Consider the following 21,250-nt stretch of genomic DNA (forward strand, 5'->3'; position numbering starts at 1 on the left):
TGTGTGTGTGTGTGTGTAAGCTTGATTATATTGTGTGTGTGTGTGTGTGTGTGTGTGTATGCTGGGTGTAGGGAAAGGAGGGAGCACAGCTATGAAAGATATTCTTAGAACAACTGGGGAAATGTGAATATAGCTGAGGGATGCTGTTGGTGCTTTACCCAGTAACACTTTATCTAGTCTGTGGATCCATCCTTACCTTCTACCCCCACTCCCACTGGCTGCTAGTGGCTCACTAGATTCCCTTCTCTTTCAGCCTGATCCCACAGGAAGCATTGTAGTGTTAATCAACACCTCACTCCCACCTCAAGGCAGGAGGGCTCAGCTCCCATGTCAGTCAGTCACTGGCTATAGGCTACAGAAAAGAGCAAGGTGGCTTACAACAGTTCTCTGAAATATGCAGAGGATAAAGTTTTATATTATCTGCAACTTTTACTTTTTTTTAAAAAAGATTTTATTTATTTGTCAGAGAGAGAGAGAGCACAAGCAGGGGGAGCGGCAGACAGAGGGAGAAGCAGGCTCCCCGCTGAGCAGGGAGCCCGACATGGGGCTCGATCCCAGGACCCTGGGATCATGACCTGAGTGGAAGGCAGATGCTTAACCTACTGAGCCACCCAGGTGTCCCTATCCACAACTTTTAAATAGTGCAATTGAAACACACACACACACACACACACACACACACACACAGAGCAAGACTGCAAAATGAAATAAGTGTCAGATCTAGGTAGATGCTTTAAGAGTGTTCCTCGTATTATTCTTTCAACTTTTCTGAAGGTTTGAAATTCTGGTAATGAAAATTTGAAGGGGGAAAAAAAAGGAGAGTGTGTCAACCCCAAACTTGCTCCTTCTTTTGGGGGTTACCATCCTGATACTGACTTCTAGATCTAACCAGCAGTCTAAAGAAAACCTGCCAGTCATCCTGAATGCATACTCTCCCTCATCTTCCACCCAAAGTTCGTCACTAGGATCATGTCAATTCCACTCCCAAAATAGATTCATCATTCTAAACTGCAATTATAATCACATTTTCTTCCTCAAATTCTTTTGTCTCCACTAAGATAAACTTCTAAGTCCCTGACATGGTACAGAACGCCCTTCGTACACGGCCCTGGGCTTACCTCGTTAGCTGTACCCCCCCACCTGTAACCACGTACTGTGCACCATCTATGCTACACAACTTAAGAATTCCTTGAACATGCCACGATTGTGGCTATCTTTTGAACCTAGGCATATTATGCCCAGGATGCCTTTACCCCCTTTCTGTTATGCTGGCAAATTTCTTTTTTTTTTTTTTTAAATAATCTTCTGAGTCATTTTATTTATTTGTTTTTTTAAAAGTAATCTCAGGGCGCCTGGGTGGCTCAGTCGTTAAGCATCTGCCTTCGGCTCAGGTCATGATCCCAGGGTCCTGGGATCGAGCCCCACATCGGGCTCCCTGCTCTGCGGGAAGCCTGCTTCTCCCTCTCCCACTCCCCCTACTTGTGTTTCTCTCTGTCAAATAAATAAATAAAATCTTAAAAAAAAAAAAAAATGTAATCTCTATCTTGATGAAGTACCAATAGTTCATTTTTGCTTTTGTTTCCCTTGCCTCTGGAGACATGTCTAGCAAGAAGTTGCTGCAGCTGAGGTCGAAGAGGTTGCTGCCTGTGTTCTCCTCTAGGATTTTGATGGACTCCCGTCTCACATTTAGATCTTTCATCCATTTTGATTTTATTTTTATGTATGCTGTAAGAAAGTGGTCCAGTTTCATTCTTCTGCATGTTGCTGTCCAATTTTCTCAATACCATTATGCCCAACATGGGGCTCAAACTCACGACCCCGAGATCAAGAGTTGCATGCTCTACTGACTGAGCCAGTGAGGCACCCCTATGCTGGCAAATTCCTACTCATACTTTAAGAACTAGTTCAAATTCTACCTCCTCTGGGCAGGCTTGCCTGAACTCTCCAGGCAGAGTTAAGTGGTCTCTTTTTTGTATTCCTACAGCAACCTCTTACATAGCTCTTTAATTATTGTTTCCATGCTTTTTCTCTAGTAGAATTGAGACCTGGGAAGACAGGGACTGGACTATTCATATTTGTATCCCGAGTATTCTGCATAATGCCTGCCATTGTACATAATAAATGTCTGATGAAAAGCCAGCTTTTTTTTTTTTTAGCATGATATACTTACTACAGCTGGTGAGGGGACGTGGATGCTGGGGACAGATCGAGGCCGCACGTGATTGGCCAAATGGCAAAGAACAACGCCATCGGTTAGAGCTGCTCCAAGATCACAAGGCAGTGATACTTTCAGTCGGTACTCGATATGCTAAAAAACCAGGAAAATGTGTAACATGTTAACTTGAAGAGTAGCTGACACGGAGGACATAATGGAGTTACAATGAAATATATTTAATTAGGAATCAGATAAAAAGCAAATAACTTAACTACCATAATCCCTATTTTATCCTTCTATCTCAAACCAGTAACTTAAGGAGATCTAATAGATACATATGGCAGCCAGGCCACAGTATGTGCAAAATACATGAGAAATTCATTTACAATTTTCTGACTAAAAATACAAAAGAACTAGATTCTCTTTCAATTCCAAAATAAAATAAACACTACATGTGATGTTATAGGTCTATGTACTTGTGTCCACACATATAAATTATTATTACTCTTACAAGATTTCCTTACGAGGCAGAAAAATTTTTAAATGAGGGCTAGGAATTGAGCTTTATAGAATAACCCATTTCATTTTCCTAGTAAAAGCTGAAAAGAATGTCCTTAATAGCAAAATCTCTTTTATGTTTATCACACAATGGGCACTTGTTGATTCTGTTGAAAACTGTAAGCCAAATGAACAAGTGACTGCAGGGTTATGGGCTCCAGCAATAATACTGCAAAAGTGTAATTCAAAGATAATGTACCCACTTTCCGTAGTTGATCTATTAATTCCAGCTCTTCTTCTCTCGGTCTTGAATTCGGTCTCATTTTGGGATCTGCAGAATCAGTGGTAGGTGCAGAAGATGAAAGAAGTGGTGAAGCATGACCTAAAAAAACATGAATATGTAAGACTGAAAGGCAATTGCTAGCACTGGAAAAATACTTAGATGCACCTGGTCACAGGTTCCTCACAAGTACAGCACTTCCCACTTCTGGACTGACTCTTAAAAAACAGTTTTTATTATGAAAAGTTTCAAATACACGCACTAATAGGGAGAATGGTGTTAAAAATGACCAAATGTCCATTACCCATTTAGTTCAACTAGTTTTGTTTGATTAAAAATGTTTTTATTGAAAAATAACAGACATACAGAAATTACACAAATCTCAAGCAGCTCAATAAACTATTATCACAAAGTGGACACAATCAGGTCAATAAATGCAACATTACCAACACCGACAAGTCCCTCTCATGCTCCCTGCCCATCAGTACCTAAAGGTTACTTCTAACGACACAGTTTTTTTTTTTTTAAGATTTTATTTATTTATTTGACAGAGAGAGAGATAACAAGAGCAGGAACACAAGCAGGGGGAGTGGGAGAGGGAGAAGCAGGCCTCCCGCCGAGCAGGGAGCCTGATGTGGGGCTCGATCCCGGAATCCCGGGATCATGACCTGAGCCGAAGGCAGATGCTTAACGACTGAGCCACCCAGGCGCCCCTAACGACACAGGTTTTAACTATGTACTTGACTTGTAATACCATAGATTAGTTTTGTCTAGTTTTGAACTTTCAATAAATGAAGCTGTACTGTATGTATGTATGTTTCTGTGCTTGGTTTTGTCTGATTGACACTGTTTAGGAGATTTATCCATATTGTTATAAATATTTATTTGTTCACTTTTACTGCTTATATGGTATCCCATTATACAGATACGCCACAATTATTTATCCACTACATCATTAATGGACACTCTGGGGCTATTATGAATAACGTTGCTATAAATATTTTTGTACATATCTTCTGGTATATGTGTTTACGTATTTCAGAAAGCAAAACTGCTGGTCAAAGGATACAAATGTCAACATTATTAGATAATGTAAACAGTTTTCCATTACTAATTTACAATCCCATATGCAGTGCAACTCTGGTTTGATTTTAAATCTCACTGTGAGGGCATCTATCAGTTACACTAAAAGTAGTTATTTTTGACTTGAAATGTCTGTTTCTACTTCCAGGTAACTTCTTTGGAGGCCAGGCAGATGTATGTCATACTAACTAAGAAACGTTAGACTGAGTAGATTTTTTAAAAAAAGAATTACTTGGGCACCTTGGTGGCTCAGTCAGTTAAGCATCTGCCTTCGGCTCAGGTCATGATCTCAGGGTCCTGGGATCAAGTCCTGTGTCAGGCTCCCTGCTGAGCAGGGAGTCTGCTCCTCCCTCTCCCTCTCTCTCTCAGCCCCTCCTCCTGCTTGTGATCTCTCTATCTCTCTCAAAAAATAAATAAAATCTTAAAAAAAAAAATTACTGATTCATTTAAGAACATATAAAACAGCTTTTATCAACAGAAAAATCTGAAAAAGAGCTCAATACAGAGAAGAGAAACATTCCCTAAAGCCCTGAAAGAGTATTTTATTTGTTCAAACCTATAACCTCCTTTGGGTGGTACTAAGAAATTCAAACAAGATTCTCCTGCTTTAATGTTAGTGAGATCACAGACGAATGCAGAGTTTAAAGCTTTTGCCAAAGTGACATCTCAGGGCAGAAGTTAAAAAGCATATAATAGTTAATGTTGTTATACAGAGTACCCCCCCCCACTTTTTAGTCACTGTGACCTACCTTTATTTGCTTCTGCCCCGACAGCTGCTCGGAAAAGGAAGCTTTCAGGGCGCTGGGCCTGGTTTCTCTGAATAGCAGCAGGAAAAGAATATGCAGGGCAATGATGAACTACATCAGCATGGAAAAGCAAAATAAGATTAAAGGAGATGGAAAAAAAAATTAAATATAACAACAGACACACATGTCACAAAAGTTTAATAAATGGTACAAAGATCAAATTAAACCTGGTAATGAAATAAGATGATAATTTTGTTTATTAATACAAAATTGGGTACAGAAAACTAACCTTGAAATCAGGAAGGCTGCTTGTATGTATTTTTAACTGTCATGTTATTTTTGCTGTATCAATAAAGGCAGAACGAATGTTACTATACTGAATAGATTCTCTTGTTGGGAACGTATAGCCCTGCTAGCTCATGCTCATAGGCTCATATCAAATGGCTGAGTAGTTGAACAACCAGTTGAATTAAAAAATGGAAAATGTGCAGGAAGTTCTCAATTTGGGGTCTGGTTTCTCCTCTCAGAAAAGGAAACCACAGCTAGCCTAGAGGTAATTATCAAGAAAGTCCTGGTAAAAATTATTCTTGATGTGGTTAATTATACCTTTGTGTCTATTACCTGTTTCTGTTGTAGGTGAACTTGCTATGGCATTAGATCTGTCATCATTCTGTGGAGAAACAGAGATATATCAATAATTATTATTCAAGAAAGGGTACTTTCCACATTTATGATTACCTGAGATAAAAGTAAAAAAATCATGAAACTCTCCTTCAAAATTAAGTCTAGAAATGAGAATTTGGTGTAATGATTAATTTGGTACATTGTTTTAAGGCCAAACTTTTCATTTACTTCTATAGGATACGAGGTTTATGTAAAATGCATTCCCTAAAGATAGTCTAATAGGTCTTTCCTAGGACTATGAAGAATGATCATCCTAGGGCAGAAAATTTTACTGGAAAATGTATAGGGGAGAGTAATTTCATTTTATAATTTCATTTTCTGGCATAGTTTCTGAATTATTTTCTCCCCCTAGAGTAAAATTTAATGTATTAAGAAAAAAATGATGAAGGTCTCTTCATTTCAATTAGGAAATAAGGTGTTTAAAGATGATGGATAGCTGTATTTTCAGTCTAGCATTTGAGTCCAAGATGTTTTTACTTCATTGACCAAAGGGAACTATAAAAAGGAGGAAGAGCTAGCTCAACATGTATAGAGTTTAATAAAAAAGAGAAATGTAATTACCTAACTTAAAAAGAAGTGTTGGTTGGATGGGCTAACAATACTGAAGACTTGGCAGGGGAGTAGAATCAAGAAAAGCTAGAGTAACAATTTTCCAGGCCTTGTCATCTAGACTTAATAAATTAAATATAACTTCATGATATAAAGATACATTTTTTAACTAGCAGAATGATTTTTTTTAAAGATTTTATTTATTTATTTGAGAGAGAGAAAGAGCACAAGCAGGGGGAGTGGCTGGCAGAGGGAGAAGCAGGCTCCCCACCGAGCATGGAGCCTGATGTGGGATTAGATCCCAGGACCCTGGGATCATGATCTGAGCCAAAGTCAGACACTTAACAACTGAGCCACCCAGGCGCCCTAGAATGATGATTTTTAAAATGTACTTTGATTGAAACTAGAAATCTAAGTGACTTGCATTCTAGGATATGAAGATAATTAGTTCAAATGATTTAGAGGCCATGAACTATATTTGAGAACTCTTGGAGAACTGGAGCAAAAAAACAGAAATTGACAGGAACTCGACTTTTACTTGTCTGGTTAAGCAATAAAAGAAATAAACCCTTGCCTAAATATATATAAATATATACCTGCTGTAAAGTAACTGGGATACCAAAAAATATAGTCTTTTCAAACTAATCATTTACACTGCAGCAGGTCTGGACAAATAGAAAGTTAGACTTATCACACAATGGTTGGCACATTCAGATTTGGTCTTTTTCAACTATGATTCTGGGAGAGAATAAGCTCCAATGCCCTAAGGTATCCACTGAGTGTAATGAATTAGCTTCTCTCCTATACATCTCCTATACTAAACACCTTCCTTGAGAGGATTTTGAGAACAATCCCTCAATTTTCTGTGTTGTCATTCAAATAAGGAACCTAGCTGAGAAAAGGCTAGCAAAGGGTCAACACAGAAGAGAATTATAAAGTTTCTTCAGAAGTCATCCAGCTATGTGTAGCATCTTCAATAACGACTAGAGAGAAGGTTTATCAGGTTTACAGATGTTATAAAGTTGGGGCTAGCATTTAGAAGGACATGATGCAACAATTTGAAAGTATTCTGGTAAATCAGAGAAGTAAAAATGTTCAAAAAGCAAAATTAAGTATTTAGAAAAACAGGATACAAGATGTAGGAATTAATGATCATTTAGGAGTATAACAGAAACATCTGAGAATTACAATGGATACTGAGCAAAATGAGAAAAGCCAACCTAATGCTCAGAGGAAGACGTGAAAAGCCTTGTTTCATGCTCAGCGCCAGGTGGGCTCGAGTGAAGGGTATGTTTCTGTTTGGGGACTGTGGAGCCAAAATGGAAGGCAGAGAACTTGAGAAAGCTCAAAAGGATTAAGAGACTGAGAAAGGCACATAAAATGACCAGAATTTATACAGTGAAAAGACAAGGGCAGCATCGTAATAGTTTTCAAATATAAAGACTCTTACATAAAGACTGCTAAATAACTAGAAAATCTCCATACTGGAAAGAAAAGAAGAAATAAGTGTACACCACAGGGGGCGGAGATCTAAGTTAGACAAGTGGAGAACCTTCTAACAGTGAAGGTTATGAAGAATTTCTTATATATCATATGATATATATGGAATTACCATTCCTACAGGCCTTCAAAAAATAAAATACCACAAGCTCTTTATTCAGGCTTGCAGGCCATATTCCAACTCTGCTGGTAAGCTTGAAAGCAGCCATAGACCAGACAGGAACAAATGGGGGTGGCTGTGCCAATAAAACTATTTACAAAACCAAGGGGCCTCGGGGCCACAGCTTGTTGACCTCTACTATGAGAGGGTTTTAGCAGTGACACTTTGGAGACTGGGACTGAAATTATTTTGCATGCATATCAGACAACAGAATTAATTTGACATTATTTATCAGCCAAAGTAAAATAACGCATGACAAAAAAATAACCTTTGATAGGAACATCAGAATGATATTTCAAACAGAATCTCCATATAAAGAATGCAGGCTCTGTGAGTGTTTCTAGCACAGTAAATCTTTCAAAAATTTCAAGCAAAATTAATGTTAAACTCACAAATAGTTTTATAAGCTTACAGATATTTCACGCACTCCTAGATTTTACATTGCCATTGGACCAATCTATTGGAGAATTTAAGAGCTCCCATGCACAACCCCTCCCCAAAGCTCCTGGTGCATTACAGTAACAAGAGATACCTTAATAGGCATGAAGGCAGAAGGATGAGGCAGGGTGGCAGCACAGCCCACTTGATTCAACCCTGACAGCGACTAAATTTTAAAAGAGAAAGAGAAGAAACAGAAGGCAGCATTCATGTTAGCAAAACGTCAGGCAGGCAGGGCAGATCTGGTCAATGAAATTAGAAAAGGAAAGGTCATGGACAAACTTTCAAATGGTTTCCTAAGATACTGATAGGGCAGAAAGAATACTTGGGGGGACAAAACCCATAACTTCTAAAATAGTTTTCCCACTTGTATAATTTAAACTATTTCAATACCTCATACCACATTAATCAAGAAATGAAAGGGCTTTTGGCTGTCGGCTCTCAGGAGGCCAAGGTGCAACTCTTCTCAGTCATCTTGAATCCGGGTTCATCCAACACCAGCTGCCTCCAGCATGCCGCCTAAGCTCGAGCCCAAGGACAGCAAAGTTGTATACCTGAGGTATACAGCTGGGGAAGTCAGTGCCCTGTCTGCCCTGACCCCCAAGGGCAGCCCTCTGGGTCTGTCTCCAACAAAGCCTGGTGATGACAATGCCAAGGCAACCAGTGATTGCAAAGGTCTGAGGATTATAGCGCAACTGACCAACCGACCGTTCAGGACAGACGGGCTCAGATGGAAGTGGTACCTTTTGCCTCTGCCCTGATTATTAAAGCCCTCAAGGAATCAAGAGACAGAAACAAGCAGAACAATATAAAGCAGAGTAGGTATCACTTTTGATGAGATTGTGAATACGGCCTGACCGACGTGGCACCGATCTTTAGCTACAGAACTCTCTGGAACCATTAACGAGATCCTGGGGACTGCCCAGTCTCTGGGCTGCAATGTTGATGGCCGCAGGTGCCCTCATTACATCATAGATGACATCAACAGTGGTGTAGCGAAATGCCCAGCTAGTTAAGAACTACAAAGGAAAATATTTTCATAAATGATCATGTGACAACCAAAAAAAAAAAAGCAGGCATGATTTATTAAAAGGATCTTATGCAGAACTAAAACTGAGAACATCAAAATTTTTGAGCATAATCACCTTAGAAACGAAACTAGTAAGTCCTGTGCTCTGCCTATGATGGGGAAAGAAACACAGTCGAGGAGCTCATGTCAAATGAGCAGAACTGGCATGAGTAAGAACAGTGCTTCTTCAATGTTAATCCAAATTCAATATATATATATATATATATATATATATATATATATATATATATATATATTGCCTTGGCATTATACATATATATATATATTCAGTGTAACAGCTCTGATGTGAGAAAACAGGATAGGAGGATTCTGCGTCACACCTTAAGGATGAATTTTATTTCTGCCTCTGTGCCCAAATGACCTGTAAGAGGGTGAGTGGAATTTTCCTTTTCTTTGACTCCTTGATCTTTTCACCAACCTACACACAACTAGAAATATTAGCTGTATCTATTAGGTAAATTAGAGGTATAACTAGAGACAATGCTATTAGAATCTACTGTACAGAATTTTGATTATAGATAAAACTGTGCAAAACGTGACAGTTTTTTAATTTGGTAAAGAGTAGAAATCAAAGAAGACAGGACTTTTACAAAGGGCATTGGATAAGACTGTACCTATTAAAACAACAAAATGCCAAAGGCTTAAATATATTAAAGCCTTTATAAGTTAAATAGCTTTGAAAAATGTAAACTAGGATCACAAATATGTGAATCATGGAATAAATCAACTTAAACACACGTGGGTGTTTAGAAAAAGGTGTGTAGATGATCTATAAAATAGATACAGTTATTTTTATAGGACAGTTGATAGATAGCAATGTTTCTTTTGTGGGGGGGTTGGCAAAAAAAAAAAAAAAAAAAGGTAACATTGCAACCTAATCTATCTTAAAGCAGAAAAAAATGAAGGAAATATACCAAAGAACAGGACTGTGAAAACAGTTCTACACCGTGTATGCTTCACCTCTTCAGTTTTCCTGGGCCTCTTTATAACCAAATGTACTGGAATTACTGTAAATCCCAAACATGAAAAGGCTAAAAGCCACTACATTGTCAAAGGAGGACAAAAGGAGTGGAGGGAAGAGGCAGTGAAATGAGTCTTGACTGGCTCTAGATTCTGAGATGATACCCAGATGCAGTGGGATATAGATGAAAGCAGCGGACGCCTGAAGGGCAGCCCTAAGAGAATGTTTATGTCATGGATATTAAGCACCACTAAGAGTTATTTCAAATCCTATACTTTAAGGTCTTTAAATCAAATCCAACATTTATGCCTTGCTATATCATCAGATCTTTTCATCATGAAACAATTTAATGAGCGATTATTACATACATAGCATTTATGTGCTCATTCAGGAAATATTTACTGAGCACTTAATATATCCCAGGGACAATGATAGGGACTGAGTATACATAGGTAATTGCAACAGAGAATATCCCTGTGCCCAGGAAGCTTACAGCCTGCAGTCTAATAGGGAAGAGATATAAAACAATAAATGCCCACCTAAAAGTACTAGGATGAGAAAAATGACAGTGGAGACAAATTTGATTTGGGGGTTGTGGGCTGCAGAAAAGCCATTTTAAAGGTGTGACATTTAAGCTGATACCTGATAGACGAGAAGGAATTAACCAAGGGGTATATGCAGGGAGGGAGATGCAGTCCATGCTGAGGGAAACCGCATCTGCAAAAGGTTGTGAGGTAGAAACGGGCTACATAGGCTATGTTAAGAAGTTAGGACTTGGGGCGCCTGGGTGGCTCAGTCGGTTAAGTGTCCGACTCATGTCATGATCTCAGGGTCACGAGATCGAGCCCTGCATCGAGGCCCATGTTGGGCTCTGGGCTAGTGGAGTCAGCTTAAGATTCTCTCTCTCGCTCACCCTCTGTCCCTCCCCCACTCCCTCTCTAAAAAAAAAAAAAAAAGTTAGGACTTTATTCTATCATATGAAGCCATCGAAGAGTAGTCTTGAGAAAATCAGAGGTATGCTTTAAAATAGACTCTTTTTTGTACAGTGTTGGACATTATTTGGCATACAAAAATATGTGAGATGTGGTCCTTGCTTTTCAAGGCCATCGCATTTAGGTCAAACATGAATACTGAGGAGAAAAATACAAGTGCATGTGTTTTGAAAATGGCTAAAAGCCATTTCAAATTTCACACTGAGGGAATTCTGTTGTTTTTCCAAATTCCACTTTTTCCTTGACAAAGAAGTGTGGGCACTCTGACTCCTATCACTTCCTATGTGTGTTATTAAATCTCAGTCTCAAAAGTTGTTTTCAGTTACAGCATGAGAGGCAATACACCATGGTGTTTAATGCAGGTTCTCAAGTCAGCAAGATCTAGATTTGTACCCAATCTTGCACTTACTTATGCTATGTGACCTTGGACAAATCGCATTCAGGACAAAACATTCTGTGCCTCAGTAACCGTTGGTAAAAGGGTGACAGGTTTAACCTTAACTGTTAAGATTGCTGTGAGGAGTAAATGAGATAATTCCGGTAGTGTCTCTCAATATTTTTCTGCATTAATTTAAGTTATTCGCTTCTCATGCCAATTAATTTCCACTAAGCCCCCAGAGGGTGGTGGTTTTATTTATCTATAAGACTGCCCAATTAAAATGTGCTTTATCCATCTCAACGGAAGTGATCACTGCAGAACACACAGAAGCGTGGACAACGGAAGTCTGCGCGAGAAGATGCGCACACTAAGCCTGCAGTCCGCGCAGCAGAGTGCACAATGGCAGCAGGTCCCGGCACGGAAGACAGCGATTGCTACACACACTAGACTTTCAAGCGGCTCGTTTTCAACATACTGTAAAAAATATCATAAAACATGATGGGAAAAGCAATTTTGTAAATGTTAGAATTCTCTTGCAAGGCTGACAAAACTTACTAAGATTTTCAATACAGATTTTATGTTATATTCATTCTCAGTTGATGAAAGGCACTAAAAGTAAACCAGTGTTAAAAATGATCAGTAGGTAACATTCCAAGTTAATGTTTCCCAGAGTTTAAAAAAAGGGGCATGGAGGGATAATCTTGAGATGTTAAGTATTTTTTAAAAGTTTGGGATTTTCAGTAGCTTAAAACAGATAATAAAATAGGATGGCAAATATACAGTTGTATAGTTAGTCATGGAGTAAGAAAATTCATTGAACACACAGGTGATTCACCAGCCAAATTAATGATTAATAAAGTAAATGCACCTGGAATTAGAAATGACATTTAAAAAACAAATTATGCCCCCTCCTCCTAACCCACATACAAAGCCAATATGGATCACAATGTGAACGTTTTACTTTTGGAAACACTAACAAAGGTATTTGAATCATAGCGGCAGACCGCTGGAACATTGGGTAAATCACGAACAATAATATAGGAAACCATTCTAGCTATGTGTAAAGCATTTAGTAATGATGCTCATCATGTTTTATGATATTTAGGTACCTTCTGAATGAGAAGTATAATAACTGTTCTCCAATACCTAGACAGCAATATATAACTCCATTTCGTGCAAGGCTCTTACCACTAACAAGGCACTATCATCAGTGTGCTGAGACCTTCTGGATGGGAAGGGACACTGGAGAGGTGGAGAGAAATGGAGCAATGTCAAAAACAAACTATGCACACACATGACATATTTCACAAATACACAAGCAAAGAGATATGTGAAGACATACTGAAGATGCTAACATATGGGATCACATTCACAATCATCTGGAATTCATGTATCGTAATAGCTAATAAACTGATTCGGAGTCATGATTTTCTTCTAAAGAGCTTAAACAATTTCAAATATGATCTTATTGCTTAAAAACTGCCTAAAGCAAGGAGGAAACAGGGATTATTCTCTATTCACAGGAGAGAAAGCTGAAATACAGATGTAGCAGTAACAAAGAATTTGTGGTCATTTAATGAGTCAGTGACAAATTAAAAATAAACCAAGGGTCATGAGTTCTAGTCTATGCATCTCTTCATTACCTTTCTCAGAAAAAACAAGAGTACAACTGGAAACTTAAAAACTGTACACCTTATTTTCCTGAGAAGTTTAAATTTTTAAATAATGAATTTCCTCCAGAATGACCATTATGAAGGAAATCTGGGGGTAAAAAAAGAAGATGGCATTAACTTTGTCTGTGAAAGGTTTGTACCTTTATTATTACCTTGTGAAGAAAAGACAACTGAAAAGGCTGAGTTACTCTTTCAGGTATTATACCAGTGTGTAAGTTCTGAGATAAACCACAAGTACTGATTATATGTCCACCGAGATAAAGAAAAAAACCTTTATAATGGGTAATTTAAAACATTTCAAACAATGCATTTTACCATTCCAGTAACACCTGTGCTTTAAAATCTCTGTGCTGAAACTTGATGCTTGTAAAGCCCCGTGTTAGGTTTTCAAGCAACTTACTTTACAGAAAGCAGATTTAAAATTCACATGAAACAATGCCTTTATGCATTTTTTAAGGAAGCAGTGATCATAAATTGAAAAAAATGATAAGGCAAAGATAAAGAAAAATGGCTTTTAATAAAAAAGCCAACTACTATAAAAATATTTAGTAAGTTTCATTTTAACAGATCAAAACAGGTGCATTTTAAAAAGTTTAGCAATTAATTTTACATGTTTACTTGTGATTAAAATGTACTACTTAATATTATAAAACTACTGTGTATGCCATATAATCAATAACATACACACTCAGGAAGTGAGCCCTGGAGCTGAAATACATGTAGCATCTTTTAGTTCAATACCAATATCATTTACTCCTGTCACATACAGCTCTCAGGACTCCCTCTCACTACACACTCTGCTTTGAAATGGATGAGGGAGATGATACTTCTGTGGGGATACAGGAAGGGAATAAATAATCTCCAGATGCATTAGTATAGGTTAAAAAACCCCTGATCTATAGACTTGGATAAACTCCCTGGCCCGTGTCATCTTCTCCCAAATAAGTAGAATTTTGTGAGGGGAAAAGGAAAATGGCAGTATTCTGATCACTGAAAACACATGATCATCACATACAAAACATTTCACTTCCATTGCAATAATAAAAAATTCCAAAGAAAAGGTGATTATATAGACTTACCTCATCATCTAAGGGGGGTTGTTGTTTTTGTGGATTTTGTGACGCTTTGTGCTATACACCCCCAAACCCCCCAAGAAAGGGAAGTTGGTTAGAATCTGGAACACTGGAAATGATAAATTCTATTTACCAAGATAATCATCCACATTAATTTCTGTTATCTCTCGCATACAGCACTTTTCTAGATTTACTGGTTAGAAGATGCTGCCCTTTCCCTTAAACAGCTTACAATTTAAACGAGGAAGGCAATATACTGACAGACAGTATTTCATAGGTCTATAAGCATCTATAAATAGAAATATAAAATGTATGTTTTTTATATGTACATGCACTCACACATTCACAACCAGAATGGTGATCTCTCACTATATTCTCTCAATGAAATCATTCTCTCTTTGTCTAGTGTTAACACCTTTAGCTCTCTCCTCTCAGCCAGTTTTCAGGTTTGCATTTTCAACTGCCTGTGGAAACTCTGTTTGGAAACCCACTGTCACCTTATGTTCAACGTGCTCAAAAACAAACCCACAAATTCCCATGCTTACTGGCTCTTTTCCCCAATTTGCTAATTTCTATTATTACGTCAAATAATCCTATTATACCATCTCTATAGTCACTGTTTTACAATATATTCTTATACACATTATCTTAAGTGATTCTTCTTACTCTCGGAGATAAACGAACATCATAATCATATTTATTTCAAGATAAAAGAATTAAGGACAAGAGAGGTTAAATGATATGTGCAAATTCACAAAGTTGGCAAGTAGCATAACTGAGATTTGTACCGATATCTTCTGACTCTGAATCCTATATTCTTTCCACAAAGCTAGCCTCCTTTTCAAACTATTCTTTTAGCCTCAAAATCTTGCTTTGGGATCTTTTTTTCACTCATCTTCAACGATTTATTCAACATTCACTACATTTATGTATAAAACATAAAGACGCTTCTCTTCAAATTTCTAATTTATAAAATCCATTGTGGTGGTAGGGGGTGCAGCGCTCACCACGCTAGTAAAAGTATTAGGTGCACCCATAATAATTCTGAGTTAATATTTAACAATTAAATATTACACCTATAGGGAAATTAAAGGCACAGAATGACTCAGTAACTTTCCCAAAGTCGAGCACATAATGAGTAGCTAAGCTGGATTCAAATTCAGATTATTTCTGAGGCTAAGCTTTGTTTTTTAAAAGATTTTATTTTTTTATTCGAGAGAGAGAGAGAGAGAGAAACAGCATGAGAGGGGAGAGGGTCAGAGGGAGAAGCAGGCTCCCCGCCAAGCCGGGAGCCCGATGTGGGACTCGATCCCAGGACTCCAGGACCATGACCTGAGCCGAAGGCAGTCGCTTAACCAACTGAGCCACCCAGGTGCCCCCCGAGGCTAAGCTTTTACCACTGTGTAACACTGCCTCTCTTTGGGAACCTCAGAAATCATCCGGTTCTATGCCTTCATTTTGCACCCTAGTCTAATTATTGCAATTACTCTCTATTTCATTTACCTCATCTCTTTCTTTCTAACATATTCTAAAATGAGTAGATTAGCTTTTCGAAAGTATCTCTCCTCTGTTTTGCTCCTGTTTTAGAACTTCTAACTGTTCTCTTCTACCTAACAGATCAAGATCAAACTCTAATTTAGCATTTAATCAAGACCATCTACAATGTGATTGTCTTTTACTAGCTATGTGGCTTCTACAGAAGGCAAGCTAAATGAATGAATTAATGTAGAATGCACAGAACAGTGCTTAGGATACAGTATGTATTAGCTGTCATTATTTACTGACAGTCAATATAGCATTGTGGTCACAGATTAGGGTTTGGAGCCACCCTTTTTTTTTTTTCTTTAAAGAAACTTCATTTTCTGCCAACCTTATTTCTATTTTCTGTTCAACCTGTCTTGATCAGAACCTGTGCTCTGCCACTAACTAGCTGAGTGTTGAGCCTAGGGAAATTGTCATCCTGTCTGAGCATCAGAGATCATCATCCTGGGTGTGATACATTTGAAAAAAAAAAAAAAAAGAATTTTATCACGTGTCTGGTACTTAAAGATGGTCTTTGGCTAGAGTTATGAAACACAAGAGAGAAAGCTTTAGAGGACAAGAGTGACTCATTCATTCAATCATTCCTTTAACAAATATTTACTGAGCCTTACTATGGGCTAAGACCTGCTAAGATCTAGGGATGTAGCAGTAAACAAACAAGGCAAACATACTCTCTGTCTTCATGGGGCTTCCAGATAAATGGGAGAGACAGATATCAGACAGATAAAAATATAAAGAGTTATTTAATCATGAAGGGAAAAATCCAATGTGATTTCTGAACAAAAAGACTTTAAGTGATACAGGCAAGAAAAGAAAAAGAAAAAAGAAAAGAAAAGAAAACAGTTTAGATGCAACTGTAGACTGTAAATTTAAAAAAAGAAAGAAGAAGTATTAAGAGGGGTTGTTACCTGAGTAGGTGTGGAGAGAACAGAAAGGAAAGACTCAAAGATGACTGAAGTATTAAGCCTGTTAATCTTGCAAAAATTTGGTGCTCAGCGGAGTGAGGAAGTTAGAGACGGGCTTGGATAACAAGAGTTTACATGTGCATGGCACTTTAAAGTTTACGTGGCACTTTCACAGTCTTACTGATCTTTATTAATGTACTAGAGATTGAGGAAATGGCAGCTGGACAGTAAAGTGAGATGTCTAAAGACAGACTGCTAATGAAGAGGAAGAGACTACTGTCCCAAGAACAAGATGATCACTTCTCAGTCTACCTACAGGAGGACAATCCATCTAATCACAAGTAGGAGACTGTTACACTACTTACTCAGATTCTTTATGGTGACATAAGAAAGCTGACACTTTAAGATGAACACTGTTAGCCTCAGCAAAACAAATAAGCACTTACTTCTAAAATACGTTAGGAATTTCAATGAAATATGGCAAAAATCTTACCTTGACAAAGTCCAGGACAGCATCTCTCTGCATCTGCTTGGTCCTTATTTTCTCCTCCTCATACTGTAGGGCAGCAAGCTGGGCCTCTCTCCGAGTTCGCTCTACTAACTGTTCTCTTCTCCGATGAAGTTCCAAGTCTGTATGTGATAACTGGAACAAAAGTATTTTGCACGTGCAAGTGGGGCTAAAGGTCAACTTGCCAATATTCGGAACCAATTCAGGAAACTACTGCTGACCCAAGCAATTTCTACTTTGCAGTCACCTAACATTTCTTTCAATGTGTTTACTGCTCATCTTTTCCCATCTTTGCACTGTGTTCTTGTTCTTGTATGTATTATAGAGCATCATGTCGGTAAAGATTTACTGTCTGTCTGGTGTCTAAAAACACTGTTAGCAAGTATGAGGTGCACATGTTATATCAACTGTATTTTGGAGGAGACAGGTAGTGAAATTTACACGTATCTGGCAATTAATGGTAATTTAAGTGTTATGAAAATAGAAAATCATCTTAGTTTTTTTAAAAAAAATCAAAACTAAAACAGAAAATTGTTTTTTTACCTGATTGTGACTTGGTGATAGTGACATGACAGAAGATGGCTCAACTGGAACCCTGACCCAAAAAGAAAAAAAAAAAAAAGACAGAAAAATTCTTTGATAAAATAGATATATAAAAACTAAGTAAAATTTTATTGTTAATGTAGCCTGCTATTAATCAATAGGCAAACTGTCTGGTCAGCAATGAAAGACTGACTGCATTTTATAAACCTGAGCCCAAGTCATTAAATTAAGCTACAGGAATACCTGATGTCTTCAACTCACATTTCACGTGACGATATCACTGATCAAGCTACAGAGCTAACAATGGTCTATGTCAGCCAGTGCTGACCAGACAGATATTTGAGATCACTTTTCAAACAGTATCATTTCTTTATAGCATACATAATTGTCTTCTTTATTACCATGATTGAAACAAGATTCGTGTAAAGGAGATCATTTTATATACAAAGTCATTTTATCCACAGAAATCTGTAAGATGACAGAACTTGGTAACTGTTCTTATAAAGCATTCCTAACTCCCATTTTCAACTGATGTAGCAATTTTAATAATAAAAATACATATTCTGTTGATTTTTATTTTTAAGAAAGAGATGAAACCTGATTTGATGCTTAAAAAAAAAACAGTAAAAGTTGCTTCTTAGTTTTATTAGTGCTAAATCTTACAGTTCGGTATTTATCTTTTTCCTGAGTTGGATTTAGTGCTTCAAGAGTCTGTTACTCATTTGTGTCTCACCTAACAATGTTGGGAGCAGTGACGTTGTGACATTTAGGACCTGAAATTTTAAACTATGATTACTAGCCTGTCAGGCTGATTTAAATGCATTAAATCAGTATGTTACTAGGGAAATAAAAATAAATCCCCCAAAGCTCCAGTTGTTTCTTCTTACTAACTAATAATAATACAAATTCCACCTGGCTTTCAGGACTCTTACCCCATTTCAGAAACATACCCACTATGGAATCTTTTCTCTAGCAATATCATATATTAATTCCTTACTTCAAGCCTTTTCTATAGATTCCAACCTACAGAGATCTTCTTAGAAAAGGTCTTTTTAAGGGCGCCTGGGTGGCTCAGTTGGTTAAGCGACTGCCTTCGGCTCAGGTCATGATCCTGGAGTCCCGGGATCGAGTCCCACATCAGGCTCCCTGCTCAGCAGGGAGTCTGCTTCTCCCTCTGACCCTCCTCCCTCTCGTGCTCTCTGTCTCTCATTCTCTCTCTCGCAAATAAATAAAATCTTAAAAAAAAAAAATTTAAAAAAAAAAAAGGTCTTTTTAAAAATCTTCTTGTTCTTTAAAATTGGGACTTTTCTTCTTGATGTACATGTGTAATCAATACCTCTTCTGCATTTATCAACTACAATTCATGTCATTTTTTTGGGCAACGTTTTTCAGAGGCACATAGAAACTAACAATCTTTGAGCTCCTACCATGTACTACATATGCCCTGTGAAGTATTTTATACACAGTGTTTCTCAATCATTCTTCATGCAATCTTAGGAGTAGAACTATTATAATCCTCATTCTACAGTTGAGAAGCTGAGGCATGGAAGTTAAGTAACTTTCCCAAGGTGATGCGGCCAGTAGTCCTTTATCTGACTTGGTGGTAGTCTGCTTTCTCATCTTCTAGGTATGCAGCCTACAAGAACTGGAGGTACCTCAGAAATCATAGAGTCCACGCCACTAACTTTACAAGAGAGAAAACTAAGGCCCTCAGAAGTTCAATGATAGCTACTTGGGCCAGAGCCTGGATTAGAATTCAAGCCCCCTGACTTGGAGATTAGTGGCTTCTACTATTCCACACTTCCCCACTCTACAGAGGCAGAGTGTAGGAAGGAGAAAGCAAAGAGCAGGGAGACTTAAAAGCATATGGGCACACATATAGAAAACAATTACTTGCAATGGCAAAAACTAAGCTGTGAAAAGTTAAAGATGGCAGTAAAGAGTGAAGCATGGCATATGGAAGAATAAAAGTGGCAGTGAGAACACACAGCTCCCTCAAGCCAATTATCAGGTGCTAATGTTGGCCCATCACAGCTTGGTTGCTCCTTGGTGCCACCATGCTACTTCATACCATATGGCCTTTTCATCTATGAATATGGTTCTCAATAGGAGTGTCACAACATTTCAGATAATTTTTTTGTTGCACAAGATTGTCCTGCACATTATAGGTGCCTGCCAGTAACACCTATAATTATTTTGGCAGCCAATTTCCAAATAAAATAAACATGTTTCAAATATCCACTGAAGAGTGGTGCTAGAACCTATTGAGAAACACTGGCCTACCTTATACTTCCCTAAACTGAAAAAAAGGTAATATGTAAAAAAGCAAAACTTAAGCCACACTCTTGTTGTCTTTCTCTTCTTGTATCTTTTCTTTTCTTATATTGGTTCCACATCTTTGAAGTATTCACAAAATTTTTTTTTTTTAATTTCCAGGCATCAAAAAAAAGTTAAAAAAAAAACCTGTTTTATATGACCTATAGCCATATATCTTACCTTTACTAAAATAATTAAAATACCACCCCCTAAAAAGTTTTGACAGAATAAATTATATTTATTTTAAAGGTATAGAACAAATTACTTAATAACTCCCTTAGACAAGGTTTAAAATAACACTGAAGCTGGAAAAAAAACTTCCTTAATTTTTTTACTAATCCTTCCCAACCTTTATCTTATTAGCACTCCTAGGCAGTACATTCTTAGTCAAAATTTTTCAAGAAAAGAGAAGAGTGGATTGGTAGGGTAAGATTTCTGGCTGAGATATAACCAATAAAGAATGAGACACAAGTGAGTCCAGTACTGTGAATAGTCTGGGAGAAGCAACATGGTACCGTAGTGGTTAAGGTCATGGACATTAGAATTAGTTGTAACGGAGTTTGAATCCAAGGTCTGTCCTTTTTTTTATTTTTATTTTTTTTATTTTTTAACGATTTTATTTATTGAGAGAGAGAGAGAGAGCACAAGTGGGGAGAGGGGCAGAGAGAGAGGGAGAAGCAGACTCCTCGCTGAACAGGGAGACCGACGTGGGGCTCAATCCCTGGACCGTGGGATCATGACCTGAGCCAAAGGCAGACGCTTAACCGACTGAGCCACCCAGGCGCCACCAGTCTTTCACTTAATAGTGGGTGACTATGAATATAAATGGAAAACTACTAGGTCCGAAAGCAGAGGCTCCAATAAGGGAAGATTCCCTCAGTGCTGGCAGAGCAAGAATTTCTAAAAAAAGTGGTAAAAACAGGAATGCTGGGTTAAGGTTAGGTAGACAGATTTTTGGCCCCTATGACTTCCATCCCCTGGTGTTACTCCAGTAAATATGTTACATGTCAAAAAGGACTTTGCAGATGAAATTAAGGTTACTAACTGGCTGACCCTGAAATGGGAAAATTATCCAGGTGGATCTAATGTAATCATGGGAACCCTTAAAAGCAGAAGAGGGCGGGGGGGTGGGCAATTGGAGGGAAGTGGTCAAAGCTACAAACTTCAGCTATAAG

General features: G+C 37.9%; 1 protein-coding gene across 7 annotated transcripts in view; it reads right to left on the reverse strand.

The window, feature by feature from the left end:
* The window catches only part of LRCH3 (leucine rich repeats and calponin homology domain containing 3), a 118,475-nt gene that overhangs the window by 15,469 nt on the left and 81,756 nt on the right, over positions 1–21,250 (reverse strand). For 2 of the 7 annotated variants that reach the window (XM_032406759.1, XM_032406760.1), the window contains exons 11-19: positions 17,760–17,811; positions 17,202–17,351; positions 14,268–14,318; positions 12,704–12,757; positions 8,188–8,259; positions 5,384–5,432; positions 4,766–4,873; positions 2,917–3,035; positions 2,171–2,308 (exon numbers count right to left, since the gene is read on the reverse strand). In XM_032406759.1, coding sequence (XP_032262650.1) covers positions 2,171–2,308; positions 2,917–3,035; positions 4,766–4,873; positions 5,384–5,432; positions 8,188–8,259; positions 12,704–12,757; positions 14,268–14,318; positions 17,202–17,351; positions 17,760–17,811 — 793 coding nt within the window. The remainder of the gene's footprint in view (positions 1–2,170; positions 2,309–2,916; positions 3,036–4,765; positions 4,874–5,383; positions 5,433–8,187; positions 8,260–12,703; positions 12,758–14,267; positions 14,319–17,201; positions 17,352–17,759; positions 17,812–21,250) is intronic. The other 5 variants (XM_032406762.1, XM_032406761.1, XM_032406763.1 and 2 more) reach the window with 5 other exon arrangements.

The sequence above is a fragment of the Phoca vitulina genome, unplaced genomic scaffold (genome assembly GCF_004348235.1).
Source record: "Phoca vitulina isolate PV1807 unplaced genomic scaffold, GSC_HSeal_1.0 scaffold8, whole genome shotgun sequence".
Taxonomy (NCBI): Eukaryota; Metazoa; Chordata; class Mammalia; order Carnivora; family Phocidae; genus Phoca; species Phoca vitulina.